The sequence below is a fragment of the Amblyomma mixtum genome, chromosome 5, assembly GCF_055824585.1.
Source record: "Amblyomma mixtum isolate Tamu chromosome 5, ASM5582458v1, whole genome shotgun sequence".
Lineage (NCBI taxonomy): Eukaryota > Metazoa > Arthropoda > Arachnida > Ixodida > Ixodidae > Amblyomma > Amblyomma mixtum.
In genome coordinates, this window is record NC_143016.1 from 79,300,965 (window position 1) to 79,319,533 (window position 18,569).

The 18,569-nt window shown below is 51.1% G+C and overlaps 1 protein-coding gene across 3 annotated transcripts; it reads left to right on the plus strand.

Annotated features, from left to right (window-relative positions):
• The first annotated feature begins 28 nt into the window (after window positions 1–28).
• LOC149342765 (uncharacterized) lies at window positions 29–17,761 on the plus strand. 3 transcript variants are annotated; one of them, XM_089545233.1, is made up of 8 exons: window positions 31–3,115; window positions 5,330–5,435; window positions 6,785–6,951; window positions 8,103–8,279; window positions 11,550–11,681; window positions 12,479–12,572; window positions 14,568–14,834; window positions 17,123–17,761. In XM_089545233.1, the coding sequence occupies exons 1-8, from the start codon at window positions 3,022–3,024 to the stop codon at window positions 17,739–17,741; spliced, it is 1,656 nt and encodes a 551-aa protein (XP_089401359.1). In that variant the 5' UTR covers window positions 31–3,021; the 3' UTR covers window positions 17,742–17,761. The 3 variants fall into 3 exon arrangements, with proteins under 3 accessions (XP_089401361.1, XP_089401360.1, XP_089401359.1); XM_089545235.1 differs by lacking the exon at window positions 8,103–8,279 and having other exon boundaries at window positions 29–3,115; XM_089545234.1 differs by lacking the exon at window positions 5,330–5,435 and having other exon boundaries at window positions 30–3,115.
• The last annotated feature ends 808 nt before the right edge of the window (window positions 17,762–18,569 follow it).

Here is an 18,569-nt window from a genome sequence, read left to right on the forward strand (position 1 = left end):
CCATGCAATCAATTAAAGGGACGGTATAGTGATGCTCCAAGTAAAATAAATAAAACCGAGTAGGAAATTGGTCGAGTTGGGGAATCGAAACAGTGTCTCCGCAGTTCGAGAAGAGCACGCTAACCACTCCGCCATGCCAGCTCGATGGTTTGAAATGAACAAAGGCGCGTCTTGTGAATAAAGTGTCCTCGTTCACTCTGATCTTCCTCCCTTCCCTTACGGCGAGGTTCATGTGCCCACCGAGATATGCGAGACATATAATTTCCTTTCCTCGAAAACCAATTTACCACTGAGCAAGGCTGGCAAGGCATAGAGCGAAACGGGCGATGGCGTTCTGTGGACTCCCTGGCAGCATTGCTGGACGCTGTCGCGTTCCACTCTTAGATTTGGTTTATGGTTTGGTTTTTGGGGTTTAACGCCCCAAAGCGACTCAGGCTATGAGAGACGCCGTAGTGAAGGGCTCCGGAAATTTCGAGCACCTGGGGTTCTTTAATATGCACTGGCATCGCACAGTACACGGGCCTCTAGAATTTCTCCTCCAAAGAAATCCAGCCGCCGCGGCCGAGATCGAACCCGCGTCTTTCGGGTCAGCAGCCGAGCACCATAACCACTTAGCCCCTGCGGCGGCTAAGTTCCACTCTTAGACCACCACCACCACCTCTTAGAGGTGGTGGTGGTGGTGAAAACTATTTGCAACAGGGAAGTTTGGGACACACAGGTACGTGGGCCCCCGCACGGCCCCACTGCACTCAAATGTTCATGTCCCGGAGGCCCATGACGATGGAAGCTCGGCCTGTGGCGATGGCTTGCTTGGCCGGGTCCTCAGAACGCAGTAGGGTCTCACAAGCCTCCCAAGTGGTAAGGTGCTCCAGGCCCCGTGGGGGAGGATCCGCCGGGCAAAGGAAAAGGATATGGTCGAGAGTGGCTTTGGGGTGGTGGCAGAGGGTACAGGAGGGGTTTGAGTAGACGTAGTGATAGCGCGAGCATATATAAGGGGAGGGTAAAGTGAGTGTTGGGAGCCGCCCCTAAATTGTCTGATGATAATTGTCGAGAGAGGGATGGGGTGGAGGGTAGACCCGACGCCCGGCTTTGCAGGCCTGCGTCATTTCACTAAATGAGTGCATGTGCTTTATCGAGAACCCCAGGTCGGAGGCCGCCGGTACCCGGTTGAGATAACCTTGGGCTAAAGCGTTGGCGGCCTCGTTTCCGGGATTCCCGGAGTGGGCACGCACCCATATCAGCTCCATGGGGCGGGGTGGGTGTGCGGCGAGGGAGTTCAGTATGCGAAATGCAGGGACGCGAACTGTCCCGCGAGAAAAATTTAGTATGACAGTTTTAGAATCTGACAGTATATATCGAGCCTCCGTGCGTGTGATCGCCAGGGCAATTGCGGCCTCTTCGGCCTCCTCGGAAGTGGCAGCATGCTGTTCTCTCCACTGATGCTTCCGGGATCTGTGAGAGCTCGGCGATTGGGATATATTCACAGAATCTGGCTTTCATCTATTCCGTTTATATCCCTGATTATACTCCTGTATTTTTTTGCAGAGTTTTTGGCTCTTGGTTTGGCTCTTCTTAAAATTCCGAGGCATGTAGCACGGGCACTTATCATTGCAGACTTCCTTTCAGTTTTAGTATCTGTCCAATCTTCCGGCACCTCTCTATTGAAGCGTTCTTTTAAGTTTTGAAGCAAAAAGCTTCGCTAGGCTCGTCAACACCGCGCTTCGCGTGAGCCACACTACATATTTGCCACAGCTGCGCATGCGCGAAACCGAGTGACGTCACACGGAGCGCAGTTGGCCGCTGCTGCCGCAGCCGTCGTCGCCGCCGCGCGCTGACTCCGTCGTCTGACGTCTCGCCGCCGCTGCGTGCTACTGCGCATGTGCGTCGCCGCTTCTCCTCCTCGCTGCCGCCGTCCCAAGAGGAGAAGTTCTTTCGCAAGGCGTTGCGAGGACGCGTGAGCGGTGGCGGCAGCCATATAAGAGGCGGCCATCCTCGCCATCATTTGACCTTTCGCCGCAGCCGTGCGCAGTGCACAGGGGTATATAAGGCGCGCTTGCCCATAGAACAGACACTCGCCATGGAAGGAGAAGAAGAACCAACAGTCGCACGGCGCAGAAACACCGATCCAGATGTGAAACACCGATCCAGATGTGGTAGCTTGGCAGTTGGCTGAATAGCAGCGAGAGCTTTTCGCTTCGAGATATCCAGGCTTAACCTTAGCTAAGCCACAGCCATTTTTTTTTGTTCCGCGCACAGTAAGGGAGGTCCGCTTTGTCTGGGTACCTTGCCATTCGGGTATCTATTTCAAACGAAGTAGCTGATTTATTGGCAAGGTCAACTCTCACTGCACCTGTAATCTATCCCGTACCTCATCTCATTCTGTTGGAGACCTCCCGTTTCCAGCGGTTGCAACATATATCAGCCAGCTTGGATGATCCGTTGCTGAATACCGTGGATTTTCAACATTTAAAGTTCCCATGGCAGGTCCGATCGTGTAAGTCAAGGCTGTGTGAAGTGTCCATGACGCTTCTGCGATGCAGAATCTCCCACCTCAACTTGTACTTATGCAGAGGAAGGTTCGCTACGACAAGCCTTTGCAACTCATGCGGAGAAGATGAAACAATAGACCATTTTCTTCTCTCGTGCCGGCGGTTCGCATTTCAGAGAAAACAGTATGTGGAGGTCCCTCTTTCGAGGTTAGGACTCCCTTTGTCTCTACCAGTTCTGCTCTCGTTTGGTGCGAGCACCACGGGATTCTCGTTAAGCACTATTTGCGGCTATTTTCATGATTACATTATTGTAACTGGTCGCTTAATATAAAATTCCACCGCAGGTCCAGAAAGCGTACTTTATTGTATTCCTGGTATATCTAATTTGTTTAATCTATTTAAAAAATTCAACAATTAATATATTTTCTAATTTCAGTCATTCTACTATTCTACTTAGTTTTTTTTCCCACACATATACCTCCTTGGCATTCACCACCGCACCTTGGCCAATCCCCCCGCGTGGGTATGTGGCATGTTTACTGTGGAGAAGAAGAAGAAGGAGAAGATTCACGTGGAGCACGCGCCTCGCGCACTCGTGCCAGAGCCAGTTGCTGGAGCCGTTACAGGTAAGCCCTTCCCGTTCGTTTGAGATTCCTTAGGCGAGAAAAGGCAGTGCCATTCAATTTTACCTCGAAATGTAACGAACGAGACCTGTACGTTGTAAAGACACGGCTATTATCATACCGCTCTGGACGGCTGCGCTGCGTCGCTTGGCGGAAGAGCGGTAGGTAGGCGTTCTTGCGCTTTCTGGCTCCCAAGCCCCGTTCACAACGAATACGAGCACTTTACTTGCCCGTACTGCATTTGCAGCACGTAGCCTGTCGTTCCTTGCGTCAAGGTCGGACCTTTTGCTGCAGCCCTTCGAAGGCGCAACAACGCAGGAGTTCGCGGTGAGGAGGGATCGGGCAGCAGCCATCCCACAATGCCACTTGCTCCTGCTGTCCATTTCGCCTGCATTCTCGCGCATATCGGGCAGCCACCCACCGCTGTTGCTATGTTTTTCGGGAAAGGAAAGGCGCGGTGTTTTCTCACTCCCGGTGGACATGTGAACTGCTAAGGAAGGGATGAAAGGAGTGAAAAAATTAAGTGGGAACGAGGTGCTCAAGTGAAGGCGGCGAAGGGCTGCTTATTTTGTCGACCAATTGTGGTTGTTGAACGTGCGCTGGTATGGCTAAAACGCGAAAGCGGCAACTCCTGAGCAACATTGGCGGATAATTATTAATTTCCTCAAGGCCGATTCTAAGTTTTTCATTACGGCGCGGTTGATGTGTTCTCGGAGAAATACGAGAGTTACTGCCCTTTCCTCTCCACAAGACGATTTTTTTTTCGGGCAGTCACCGCGGTGGCACAGTGGAAGCCTGCCCTCCTTTCATTGACCCTTGACGGGTGCGGGCCGCCGCGGTGGCTCAGTGGCTATGGTGCTCGGCTGCTGGCCCGAAAGACGCGGGTTCGATCCCGGCCGCGGCGGCTGAATTTCTTTGGAGGAGAAATTCGAGGCCCGTGTACTGTGCGATGTCAGTGCACGTTAAAGAACCCCAGGTGGTCAAAATTTCCGGAGCCCTCCACTACGGCGTCTCTCATAGCCTTAGTCGCTTTGGGACTTTAAAGCCCATAAACCGACCAACCAACCTTGACCGGTGCGTTAACGCGACGCTCGCTCTCAACGCGACAGCGTCCTTTCTTTACATCGATGAAATGCATTATAAAGTTATCACGGAGATGTGCTGCTTGCTCATTAGAGTAAATGTACCTGCATGAGTGCCTTGGTTGCTGTAGAGTACTGTGAGCTTAAAACGCACCCTTGTCTCCACAAAACTAAATATTTTACCTTTTCTCCACACTGGCGAACACTTTTAGGAGAATGGCCATGTTGCTTCAGCATAGTATTGCAAGCCTTCGAGTTTCCTCCAGCAAGGGAAGTGGGAAGGAAAGTGTCTTCTATAGGTTATTGATCAGAGTTTCTCGCGGGGCGTGTGACAAGTTGTAGATCTTTGGAAAGAGGGTGCTTTGACAAAGTTTTGATCATCTGGTAGTAGCAGTGGTAAGGTGACAGTTTCCTTTTGAACAATACCGGCTGTGGAAGCATTTCAGTTCCTTTCAATACGATAACCTTAAAGGCCCCTTGTCGCTCGGGAAAAGCAACCTGGGCAGCACAAGGCCCACCGCTGGGAGCACCTGCCATCGCAGAGCAGTGACGCTTCGCTTAACCGCTGAGCCGCTGCGTCAGGAGGGGTATGAGGACTCCCATTGGATCTATATATATAAATAGAAAATGATCTTCGGCATATATGGGAATTAATCCATTACGCTATCACGTCATACTGTTAAGGCGGTGCTTAAATGTTCCCTCCCTTTTATTTTTTGTGCACACCTGTAATGAATGAGTCGGAAAGGGCTTGAGTATTATTATCACCAGAATTCTAACCCCTAACTTCTACTCACGTTTAAGCTGGTGGCATCACAGCTGATGTCCATGAAAGAGCCAAATGCTAGCTGCTGTAACTTTCACGCGTATGCGCTCGTTCATCATATTCTTCCCTACACATCCAGGTTTCGTTCGGCTTAGAACGCCATTGGTTTTCTTAAACCGCTCAGCATCAGACACGGTCACGTTGTTTCTGTGAAGTCTGAAAAGGCTGAGGCATGTCTGAAAAGCCAGTTAGAATTCCATACGTAAGGCGCAGCTCGGTCATTTGCACCACACTTTTTGTGACCTTATGCTATTTTTGTGAATGACCGCTTTCTTTCTCTCTTGGATGATACCTTTGTGACGCTTGCAGACATGTATTACCTGTGGCATCTGTGCGCGTGGCTTGCTCTTGTGCATCGACTTCAGGCCTCTCCGCTGCATAATTCAACGCCCCTCGCACTGCTTCGATTTCACAGGTAAGGCAGAGTGCTTTATGCATCGTCGTTCTTTCTAGCCGCATCAGAACCCAGACGTGCATACCTAGGTGCGCATTTGTGTGCGTTTTTTTTTCTGCTCACTTCACACTTTCAGGAAGTTTTGCAGGGAAAACTGCATGCAGTCTGCTATAGGTGGTCTAGAGAGAGAGAGAGAGAGAGAGACTCTTTAATGAAGAGGTGGTCTATCCGTTCCTCCGCCTCGCAATTGTCAGTGCGCAATGATTTGCCCGACGCATGCCAGGAGCTCTGGTTTAGTGCTGATTGGCCGCGCCGGTACTGGATGGCGCGACGGGTCGTGGAGCGAGCGCGGCTACAGCCGTTGTTTTTTCAGCCAGCGTCCGCTTCGGTGGACGCGGTTGTTGCGACGCGCGTCTTGTTAAAGAACCCCAGGTGGTCGAAATTTCCGGAGCCCTCCACTACGGCGTCTCTCATAGCCTTAGTCGCTTTGGGACGTTAAACCCCATAAACCAACCAACCTTTTCTTTTCTCTTTCCTCTTATCTTTGAACTCTCCTCTATCTGCACGTGGCAGCGGTGGTGGCTCGGCTTGAGCCAGTCGGCAGGCCCGTGCGCTTTCCTTTTCATGCTTCTCTCAGTCGCAACAACAACAACAGCAGGCGCTGCGAGCACTCCAGCCATCATAATCGTCGTCATCTGCATGCAAAGTCAGAGAGCGGGGGCGAGCATGGCTCATGCGAGAATTTGGGGATTTTCAGGAGAGGATACGGCGCAGTAACTGTCTCACTTCTCGGTGGACACCTTAGCCGTCCCGTGAGGAAAGGGAGCAAGGTGGGAGTGAAAGAGAGAGGTGCCGTAGTGGAGGGCTCCAGAATGGTTTGGTTTATGATTTATGGGGTTTAACGTCCCAAAATGACATACATTGAGGGACGCCGTAGTGGATGGCTGCAGAAAATTTCGACCACCAGAGGATTTTAACGTGCACTGGCAGAGTTTGCACTTTTGTATATTCTATCAGGACAGGGTCAATTGGAGAGATAGATAGAGAGGCAATTGCTGTGCAGGGGGGGGGGGGGTTGTCAGGCTGATGATAATGATGATGGAGTTCTGTAAATACATTTTCTTGTTTCATCTACATCTTCATCTTCGCCTCCATCATCAACGTACCGCCCAATTACCAAGATTGCAGAAGCCTGACTGTAGTCTGAGCCCTTCCGAAGTGAGGGACAGAACCATCCTAAAATTTGTACAGCCATATACATAACTCCCATTGAACATATCAGCTCTAGGCGACAACTAACGTCGTATAAGGGATGATACTTATGTCGCGCTCAGACTCGTGGTTTAATCGATCCATCGTTTTCCACCCAGCGGCGAGCGAGACGACCACGACGAGGCCCCTCTCAGCGATGCTGGGAGGGAGTTGAATGCTTTTCGGGCCTACGACGATTTCGACAGTCCCAAGATGGCGCCAGAAGACGACGACAGCGGAGGCTACTACAACAGGATACCGAGGAGGAGGCCGACTATCAGCCGAGGTGAGGAAGTAACTAACATTACTTCTTTATCCAGGGAGAGTAATTTAATCAGCGAATCTTATTTGCTTCGTATTCCTCGTTTTCTATTGAGTGCAACAACTGCAACCACGTGTTGCCGTCACACTGATGCTATGAGCAGGTCATCACACCACAATAAATTAATGACTCCGAGATTCGACGGGGTCTCTACACGGCCTAATACATTAGTGAATAAAGCTGCTGATGCAGTCTCTGTACGCCCCTCAAACCTTTAGTTCACTTCCTTGTTTATGAGTATGCTCAAAATTTTTGGCGCTCGTAGCAAGGTACTCGCTACTCACGTTTCCATGGTGCAGCCACGGGGCCATAGAAGGTCATCGTTATAGTGATGTCTCTTGTTCCCCGTACAGCTGAATTGTGGTGAATCCTTATTGTCTACGAAATTTATTGAACCACGCCCATCTATAGGGTCGTCCTCGAAAACCGATAAGAACAGGATATACCCAGCTAAGAAGCGTTCATATTTTCGGCCTGTCGTCTTCTAGCCATTACGGGTCTCCGTCGGCTTTGTTAGGGCTGCGTATTGTTTGCTTCAGCTATGCGAGCATTTGGAGGGTAAAATTGGTAAATTGGTTTTTGAGGAAAAGAAAAGGCGCAGTATCTGTCTCACATATATCGGCGGACACCTGAACCGTGCCGTAAGGGAAGGGAGGAAGGTACGAGTGAAAGAAGAGAAAGAGGTGCCGTAGTGGAGGTCTCCGGAATAATTGCGACCACCTGGGGATCTTTAACGTGCACTGACATCGCACAGCACACGGGCGCCTCTTGCGTTTCGCCTCCATCGAAACGCGGCCGCCGCGGTCGGGTTCGAACCCGGTTACTCCGGCTCGGCAGACGAGCACCTTACCACTGAGCCACCGCGGTGGGTGGGCATTCTTTTTGAGCCGTTATATTTTCACGTCGGTGTAAAGACGCGCTAACACACTAGGCGGTTTGCAAGGCTCCCAAGAACGTCCGGGGCCCAGTCCGACGGAGAAGAACTTCGTTGTCCTTTCTCTTACAGTCCTCACGTCGTCGTCTTCGGTAGCGCGAGCGTCAATATGTTGTTTGCATTCCGATTACTGTGCCGTAATGTCACGTAATAAAGATATTCTTTTCATGGCCGGCGGCAGGTCCTCGGCCCCCGGTGCGCCCCGAGCGGCACGAGAAGTGCGACGACGACCGCGACTGCCGGCGCTCACCGAGCCAGATCTGCATCAAGCACGCGCGGGAGCCCTTCGGCCGCTGCCAATGCCCCTTCTACCGGCCCGTCGAGGCCACCGTCAACGGCGTCGTACGATGCGTCACCGGTAGGGGCGCTGTTCCTGTCAGATTTCGGGCACCTGGCTAGGTGAACAAACGCTTCAGTGGTTGTGGTTCCTGGCATGAACTGATCAGAGATCACCACACGAGCACGTATTCGTGTATTGATTTCCACCAGTGTACGGCCACCCTTTCCCATTTCGCAGTAGTGCCTGGGCTGCAGGAAGATGGGATTCTTGATAACACGAAACAAATTGAACAAGGGTTGAGGGGCAACCAAGTCGGAAAGACGGCAAGAGGACGAATACAAGTCCTTTCGCAGAAGCATTGGCTTGCGGACTGAGGCAACTCGTGAAGCCTTGTTCACTTTGTTCGGTGTTTCAGTTGCTCGTAATATTAGTCCTAACGTAGTCGGCACCGCAGTAGCCCTTCGCGTGAGCGGTACTTCATTATATGTTAACAACCAGTCCTCTGCGATGCGGTACCGTCAGCGCAGCCGTTTAAGCTTGAAATAATAGCAAAATGCCTGTAGCGTCAATATTGTGTAAGGAATTTGTATATTAAGGCGGAAGCCTTTAATGCCTCATCGTTGTAAGCAGGAGTTGTCGACAGAAATGTCACGCTTTTCAATTGGTCGAAACGGTCGTGACGTCACAGTTCGCGAATTTCAAACGGGGCGACAGTAGAACTGCAATCCAAAATTTCAGGAGAGGGAGTGTAAACTGTACAGGAAGGGTTGGCTCAGGCCGAACATGATAGAGGATGATTAATATATTATCAAGAGATTACAGAACACTACCCCACCAAACACAGCGTTAAATAGGAGTCAGGCGACGGCGTGGAGACGCCTGCAGACTGGAGTATACCCAAACCCAGTACTAAATAAACATATCCGATCGGACTGCGAGGACGATAAATGTAAAAAGTGTGGGGCGAGAGGAACTCTCAACCATATAATTTGGGAGTGCCGTTTCCCCAGGCAGGGCGCAAAACATTAGCAGTAGGGAAGCCTGGGAAACCTTGTTGCGGAGCTCGGACCCTGAGCTCCAACTCACCGCCGTCCAACTGGCTGAAGAGCCCGCCGTCGAAACCAACCCGGCCAGCATCGCCTGCGACCATCCCGTGCGGCTGGGCCGCTCCTAAGTCCCCTCCCCTGTAAAGGGGGGTGAGACAGAGCGGCCCAGGCGGTGTGGTCCTTCTCTGTTGGACAATAAAAGTTTTCAACAACAACAACAACAACAACAAACGGGGCCAATTGTACTTTGGCTAGTAACCCTGCAACCGATTAAACGGATCATATAGTGATGGTCCAAGTAAGCGGCACTGAGTTTAGTAAATTTGGTTAATTAACCCAATAAGCCTAATTAACCCTTCTAGTCAAGCGAGATAAATAAATAAAACAGAGTAGGAAATTGGTCGAGTTCGGGAATCGAACCCCGGTCTCCGGAGTGCGAGACGAGCATGCTAACCACTTCGCCATGCCAGCTTTTTTTTTCTTTATTGCCTTCAAAGGCGTGGGAATACAGTGCATTGCAACATATGTGACTATTTACATGGCTATTTACATGGCTACAGCACTCCTCGCTTCCAGCGACCATTCCAACTTCTTCAGTTGGGATAGATTCTGGAAAAGGGATACAATTTCTTCGTGAAAACCTCGGTCTTTTAACACGTCCCAAAAGAAGATTGCATTATTACAGTCGACAAAAACATGGTCAATTGTTTCCTCCTTCCTATACAGAAGGCAATGGGTGCCCCACGGGAAGTATATGTCTCTTTCATGTAACCAGCTTTTAACAGGTAAGGTACCTGTGTGCAGCTGAAAGAAGAAAGTTTTTGCTGAAGGCGTTACCCACGTTCTTCTTACCCTCTTTAACACATTTTGTCCCGGTGAGGCCCCAAAGGCCGACCGATACAAGGGAGCGGGAAAAAAGGACGTGTAATAAGTCTTTCTTAAGTTGCCTTTTCTTCACAGTTGCCAAATATTCCCTGGAAAAACGGGTGACAAGGAATCGATAAGATGCGACAACCTCACGGAGGTAACGGGACACACTGTAGCGACCACCTCCGGCAGAGGAGATTACAAAGTCTGGGAGTGCATTTGGCAACATAAACTGAACAAAACACTGGAGGAAAGGGTTTCTTCTTTCGCGGAGAAACATGAAGCGCATGACCACTTGGCTTAAAAACAAGTGAGAGAGGGACAGACCCCCCTCGGCGACTCGCCGAAAAAGATTCGTTTGCGAGGTTCTCTCCCAACTGGACTGCCATATAAATGTCGCAAAGATGCGACGGAACTTCTGTATATTCACCCGTGTACAGTACAACACCTGCAAGATGTAAATTATATTTGCTGCTAGAAAAACATTGCATACCGTGGCATGCCAGCTCGATGGTTTGGAATGAACAAAGGCGCGTCTAGTGAATACGGTGTCTTTGTTCACTCCCATCTTCCTCCCTTCACGCTTCTGGGAGGTTTAGGTGTCAACCCAGATAGGTGAGAGAGATACATTTCCTTTCCTCAAAAACCAATTTACCGACGAGCAAGGCGAACAGCCGAACGGTCGATGGCGTTCTGTGGACTCCGTGGCAGCGTTGCAAGACGCTGACGCGTTTCACTCCTAGAGGCGAAGCCTAACATCCTAACAACGCATCAGTGACAAGCGGTGGTTGCGACTGAGAGGAGGATGAAAAGGAAAAGTACACGGGCCTGCCAACTGGCTCAAGCCGAGCCACCACCGCTGCCACGTGCAGACAGAAGACAGTTGAAAGATGAGGGGACAGAGTAAGAGAGTAAAGACGCGCGTCGCAACAACCGCGTCCGCCGGAACGAACGCTGGCTGAAAAAACAGATACACGGCCGCAGCCCTAAGGCTGCAAACCGAATGCCTCCCCTCCTCCCTCAGCGACACAAGCAGCCACACCGCGCTTAAGGCTTTCGCCTCACCGCACTTTAGGGCAATAAAATGGCCCCCTGAATTTTTGAACGTATAAAGAATATACTGGAATAAAGAGAATAAATTACCCCCCTCTCCCTGTCCTCTCTGCTGTTGGCTTTTAAGTATACAAAGTATCCGCATCCAGCAGATATACTGTTAACGGAGCGATGCTAGTTGCAGCAATGTTCAGCAAAAAGTTTTTATAGCCTCCTCTTCTAGCTAACTTAGTAAGCGTAGCTTTCTTTACCTGTTCTTGATCGAAACGCTGCGATTTGCGGGATCAAATTCTGGATCTACACGTCACAGCAGAAAACTAAACCTACCGCAGCGCAGAGCAACGTGAGTATGGCGCGGAAATTGTGTTCTCTGCCACCGCAGCCAAGGACCTGTTCGACGAGTGCCGGACCAACGAAGAGTGCGCGGCCACCAACCCGTACCTGGAGTGCGTCAACCGGCTGTGCTCGTGTCCGCCGCCGCACGTCCTCAAGGACCACGCCGACTGCGTCAGCGGTGAGCGACGCATGCCCCTGACCTCGTGCAGTTCGCCGTCCCCATAATGAAATGGAAGCAAAGTCAGTCATCAGAATCGCTCTGTTCTCTTTTATTTTTCGTGCCATTCAAGTGGCGTGCCTGACACAAAAACGATGACCAATCTGTCTTGTGCATCATTTTTTGCAGTGTTTAATTTAGGGATGTCTCTGGCTTAAGCTATGTTCGCAGCTTATCAAGAGGAAGAAATGGGCTTGGACAGGGCATGTAATACGAAGGCAAGATAACCGCTGGTCCTTAAGGGTAACGGAGTGGGTTCCAAGAGAAAGCAAGCGTAGCAGGGGGCGGCAGAAAGTTAGGTGGGCGGATGTGATTATGAGGTTTGAGGGGATATGGTCTCCGCAACTGGCAAAGGACCGGGTTAATTGGAGAAACATGGGAGAGGCCTTTGCCCTGCAGTGGGTGTAGTCAGGCTGATGACGATGATGATGGTGATGATGATGATGATGATGCAGCTTACCAGGTATTCATATCAAACAGTGACAGGGAAACGCGAACTTCTGAAAGAGGAGAGAACTGGCATATGAGCAGCTCATGTTTTTAAATTAAAAGAAGTAGTTTTCGAAACAAAGGTCAAATGAAATGAAAAGAACTGAATCAAAATTGCACATCAACGTGCGCATCAAAATTGCACGCTTTAATGAGATGGTCATAGCGTTGCATGCACTGACCTCATGCTGTTTCTGGCAGCCCACATTTAGTGCGCGCTACTTATGCGTACATCGAACGCCTGTGACGAATTCTCTTGCACTACGCAGGCACCTCGATTCAGGACTGGCTGTCCTGGCTGATTCCGGTTTCCGTCTTTGCTGCCACGGGGGTCGGAATCGCTCTCTACCTGATTTCAAAGCGGTGAGTTACTGCACACTCCCATTTCTTTAAGACTTGTGCGGCCAACGCTCTTCGATTACCGCTCGCAACACGTGCTTCACTGATGTTTTTTTGTTTATGGGAGTTTAACGTCCCAAAGCGACTCAGACTCTGAGGGACGCCGTAGTGAAGGGCTCCGGAAATTTCGACCACCTGGTGTTCTTTAGCGTGCACTGACATCGCACAGCACACGGGCCTCTAGAATTTCGCCTCCATTGAATTTCGCTGCCTGGACCGGACACGCGTCTTTCGGGTCAGCAGCCGAGCGCCGTAACCACTTGGCCACTGCGCCGGCTGTTTCACTTAAGTGTAAGGCGCCTGATTTTCAGCGTTTTCTAGCTGGATGATGGGGCGGCAGAAATTTGAAGAAAATGTTTTTTTTTTTCAGCACGAACTGCGCAGAAACAGCGGAGGAGACAATGTAGCTGATTCATTATAGCCGCAACTTCCCTCCTTCAAGCCCAGGAAGTCTGTATGCACGCTTCTAGTTTGCGCGGCGGTCGCCATGTGCCGTGCGGCGCTTTTGCGTCTCCATAGCCACCGCAGTGTCTCAGTGGTTATGCGCTCGGCTGCTGGCCCGAAAGACGCGAGTTCGATCCCTCCCGCGGCGGTTGCAATTAGGTGGAGGCGAAGCGCTAGAGGCCCGTGTATTGTGCGATACCAGTGTAACTAAAAGAACCCCAGGTGGTCGAAATTATCCGGAGCCCTCTACTACGGCGTCCCGCATCGCTTGAGTCGCTTTGGGACGTTAACGCCCTTTCTCGAGAGAAAAAAAAAAACAAAAACAAGAATGAGCAAGAAAACGAAACATGAAATCTGGGCCTGGAATTAGGGCCGAGCACCAAATCGAGCTTGCTGGATTTGCCGACTGCCTGGCTCAGTTGCATTGGACTTCGGCTGCTGATCCCAAGGTCGCGGGATAGAATTAATGCGAGCTGAGGCGGCTGTAATTAGATCGAAGCTAAATTCAAAAACTACCATGTGCTATGCATTGTCAGCGCTGCTTAAAGGGACCGTGAAATGACTTCGATGGGCATATTTTTAGTGCAGCAGACCTGTAGAAATAGTCTTTTGGAGTCAAATTTTAGATCTCAGCGTGGACGACGTAATTTACAATTTTTCAAAACTGCTGCTCGCAGTTTCTCGAAGCCGATAAGGGCGACAGCTCACCACGCGTTCTTAGCCGCCCCTTCCCCGATGACGTCAGTGGGCAATCTGGGCAAGTCCTTTCATTGGGAGTGGTCCAGCGACGTGGCCAGGACGGGGCGCAGAGGAGTTGTATTCCAACCTTTTTCTTAATATTTTTTCCCCCGCATTGGCATGCATGAGTTGAGGCGGACAGGAAGAGCTTCATTTCTAATCACCGATATATTCGGCGTTAATGAAGTTCGCTTAAAAAATGCGCTGCGTTAACGAGCGATGGATTGCCAGTCACCCATGCACTTTTCCTAACCTCACTAAATATCATTTCATGGTCCCTTTAGGGACCTCAGGTGGCATTAATCTGGAGCCCTTCATTACGATATTTCTCATAGCACCATCTCGCCATGGGACGTTTAAACACCACGTGTCACATGCCATCACATGCTGGTTTTCCTCTCTTGTAACAACGCTAGATAGCGTACGCGTCAAGCGTCGGGCCACAGGCTTTCCGTTCTGGAGCAGAATTCAGGTTTCGTGGCGTAGAGGGAATTATATCTCCTGTCTCGTTCGGTTTATCACGAACTTCGCCTCCAGATTCAAGGTCCCTCTCTTTTCTGTGCCCCGGCAACTCCACTATAAGAAGACAGGCTGGTGCATGGTGGCCGGACAATTTTTTCTTGCTTTGACCATCATGCCGTAAAAAAAAGACGCGTAAGAATTCAGCTGTAGATCAAGTCGTTTCATACACGTTGGCTGACGTTTGCGAGGAGTCGTAGTCGAGCACTGTCGTAATTGGCAGTACCACGTGGCTTTTTATTCTCTCTGGGGCGACAGCAAGAAGACCGGCACGGGTTCTGCTGAAAGCGACGACAACGACACGGACAACGCACCGGCCGCCGAGGCGGGAGCAGCCTTCTGCCGCGGCCAGCAGTCCCGGGTGCAGCAGCAGATGGCGCAGGCGTCGCCCGACCCGCGCTACAACCAGTACGGCGGCGAAGGCGGCACCACGGCCGCTGCGGGTGGTGGCTACCAGGCGAGCGACATGCTCGGACGCCTCCCTCCCATGAAGGAGTGGGTCCGATTTCCAAGAGGAACAAAGGGGTGAGTAATGCCTCCCTCCGTTTCGAACAAGCGTTTTTTATGCGAAGAATATTACTAGAGCTACACTACAGCCCGTCGAGCGCGGCGGTGGAGCTACCATTGACCTTTAGCGTGACCACGTGACACCACGTGACAACATGACGTCACAGCAGAGGAGAGATGGGCTGCCGGCTCGCGCGGTCGGCCGCGGCGGTGGAGGCTCCACATCAGAGGCGCGGCGGCTGACCACGTGACAACATGACGTCACAGCAGAGGAGAGAGGGGCTGCCGGCTCGCGCGGTCGGCCGCGGCGGAGGAGGCTCCACATCAGAGGCGCTGCAGCTGACCACGTGACGCTACAGCAGCGGTATAAAGCTGAGCTAGCCTCGCTCTCCGGGCACTTACGAGGCGGCCAGGTGTTGGGATGCCGCCTAGAAGCAGGGCTGATTTGAACGAGAAGCGAAAGCTTCAGCGTGCCACAGAGACCGATGAAGAGCGGGATGAACGTCAACCAAGGAAAGCCATGTATTACCAAGCCTAGCCATCAATATGCTTCGCATCTGACTAGGCTTAACCTTCGCTAAGCCTCAGCCATTTTTTTTTTTATGCTCACTTTCAGCCCATAAACTTTGAAACTGTTTAGAACTGTTACAGAGGGCGCGCATTGAAAACTTATATTATAGACAGGAACACAGCCCCGAGTCCCTTAAGAATCTCAGGAGCGCTTTCACCGCTTTCCTTTGTGGGGAAGGTCGTGTCCAAGGCCCCAGAACGTTGGACTTTGTTAGAGGACGCGAGTCCAAGCGGTACAGAGTAGCAATCAGGAAACCGCGTTCTCGCTCAAAACGAGGCCACTCACAGAGGGGGTGTCCGATCGTTTCATCACAACCGCACTGCTCACACGCTGGAGAGTCTGCCATTGCGATGCCTCTGTCCCCGTGACATAGTGGTCGCTGGACACTTAGAAAACTCATTTCATTGCCGCTCTTTTTCCTTTTTACCCCTTTGTTCCCCTCCCCAAGTGTAGGGTAGCCAACTGGGCATCGCTTGGTTAACCTCCCTGCCTTTCCGTCCATTTCTCTCTCTCTCTCTCTAGAACTGTTACGTTCCCCCTTCAGAGATACCAAACCTTCACCAGTTTGACAGAAAAAGCTCGTGACGTGTTAAATCGAACCTTTCAGAACCATTACGCAAGCTTTTTTTTTTTTTCAGGAAGATATTGGGAACTTCCATGAAAGGTACTTATATCGTACGTAATTCTCCCAGTAAGGTCGAAAATGAGAACTTGGCAGGATGTGCTGCGGTATAAGGCTTAGTGCCCCGAAGCTGCAAATGCGCTATGTGAGACGCCGCAGGGAGGGACTTTCCATTAGTTTAGAGACCAGGGTTCCTTTTACGTGAGCTGATATAGGACAGAACATTGGCTTTTTCCCTTTTCACCTCCATAGAAATGCAGCCGAAGGACACAGTCACACAGCCGCCACAGTGCATTCCATCAGTTAGCTCACTTCGCAGAAAGCAGTGGCATGGTCTAGGAAGAGTCGCACCCAGCGCTGGCACTCGGCAACCATCACAACTGAAAACGATAAGGCTCTTAACGCTTAGACGATGAAATCGCAGTTCAAAGTGCTTCAAGTCGAAAATTCTGACGCCTGAAAACGCGAAACAGCCATTCGTATATTACGCGTTTTCCCATATTCTGCTGTCTGGACATTACTATCATTTCCTAGAAAAATCCTATTATGTTGAATGATGACGGAGTCGAAGGAGGAAATCTTAAACACACATATGAAAACCCTGCAGTACAGAACAGTGGGCTCTGGGCACGCTGCTGCATTGTACTGAACTTAGTTACTCGAAATTTGGGAAGAAGCATTATGACGTCTCTTTAAACCCAGCTGTTCAAGATTAAGGCGGAGCTCTTCAATGGGGCGGCCTTCAAAGCCTACACGCAGCTTTGGAACGAGAAACTCTAGATAACCGTACTATACCATACCAAATTATTATATGCTACACCATACATCGTAACATCTCACCACGCACCATGCTGCCGCATGTAACACAAGACAAACAATGCAGCCTACCACTACGTATTACACAGGTTATAACACGCGGTATACCATGCACAATACCATACCATGTCATACCATGCCGTGCCATACCATACCACACTATACCGTACCTTATCGTACCTTATCGTACCTTACCGTACCCTACCCTACCATACCAAACAAATTTTAGCGGCAGCGCCACAGACAGCCTTTGCATCTTTCTTCCTGCTTAAACCCTTCCGCCTTTCCTCCATCCAGGAACGCCCAGTGCACCCTGAGCGGCGGCGCAGGCGGGGGCGGCGCGGCGGACCACAACCGGGTGATGTGGGCGCAGCAGGCGTTCACCACGCTCGCGTCGCCCCTCTACCAGAACAAGCTGGTCAAGCGCCTGATGGCCGGCAAGGGTGCCTCGGGTTCCTACCCGGACTCGTCCACGAGCGCCGCCGCCGAGCCCCACCAGGCGCTGACCGCCCGCCGCTCCGCCAGCCCGCCGCCGCCGCCGCCGACGTCGCGCTACGGCGAGACGCCGCTGCTGTCTTCGCCGCTGCCGGAGCCCATCCGGCGGGCCATGGCGTACGGGGGCAGGCGCTCCTCGCACCACCTGCAGCAGCGCTCGCCGCTGGCGGCCACGTGCAGCGACGAGGCGTCCTCGTTCCGCTCCTTCCCGGTGGCCGGCCGCTCGGAGAAGTCGTCGCAGCGCTACGCGGTCGAAGAGGACGACGACGTGGAGGACGAGGCACCCCCCGCCAGGCTGCGCAGCCGCAGCAGCTCGCGCTACGCGGCACGCGAGCCCCACCGGCCGCCCAGCGAGTCCAGCGACGGCCTCCAGTCGCCGCCGTCGCGGCGCAAAGTGTTCTTTGCAAACTACAAGAAATAGAAAGAAAATATGCGTGCTCACGCTCTTGGGTCTCAAACGTTAGGGTTATCGCTGACTTGGGGATTGCGTATGCATGCGGACTTATTTTTGTTCGCTAAGGGAAAGAATGAGGGAAGTTGGGCGCTTCTACATTGTTTTCCTTCAGTTTTCGGAGGGCAAATGGTAGGCCAAGGAAATGAAAAACTGGAACGATGTACAGTAGCTCTTGCAAAGAGCGCTCTCACTACCGCTGGTTTATATTTAAGAGGGTGAAATTTTTGCGATTGCAAAACAGCCTTTGATGTTATGCTAAAGCGGAACTCAGCCCCCGTGAAGCCTTCCCAATAAAGGCTATTGCTAGAAATCTTAAATTAACTTAGCTAGATTTACTTGACAGCGTAAAAGTCGATAATGTAGATTTTCCATTAGAAAGCTCGTGACCCAGCCTTATAGGTTCTCGTTATGTGGCAGAGCCCCAATCAAGTCCTGTGGTCGGACTATTTCGTGCTCGGGCTGCCACTGTGCTGCAAGGTAAGCATGCTTTCTCGACCAGGCTTAACCCTGCAGCACCCACTGAAAGTTTAGATTGCACAAAAAATTGCTCACGTAAAATCGGACTTCGGTTGTTTGGCGACAACTCGTTAACTATTAGAGGTTTTAACTCGTTAACGAATAGGCTTGTAACTATTTTAACTCTGGAGGTTTTATTGTGACTACAGATCAAAGAACTACTGAAAGCAATAAACTTGTACTGTGGAATGCTCATGTGGTTTTCTCATCTTTGACATTTTATTCCTTTTAGTGACATTTTTTTTAGTGCCGGAACCCGAGAGACAAGACTGCCGCAAA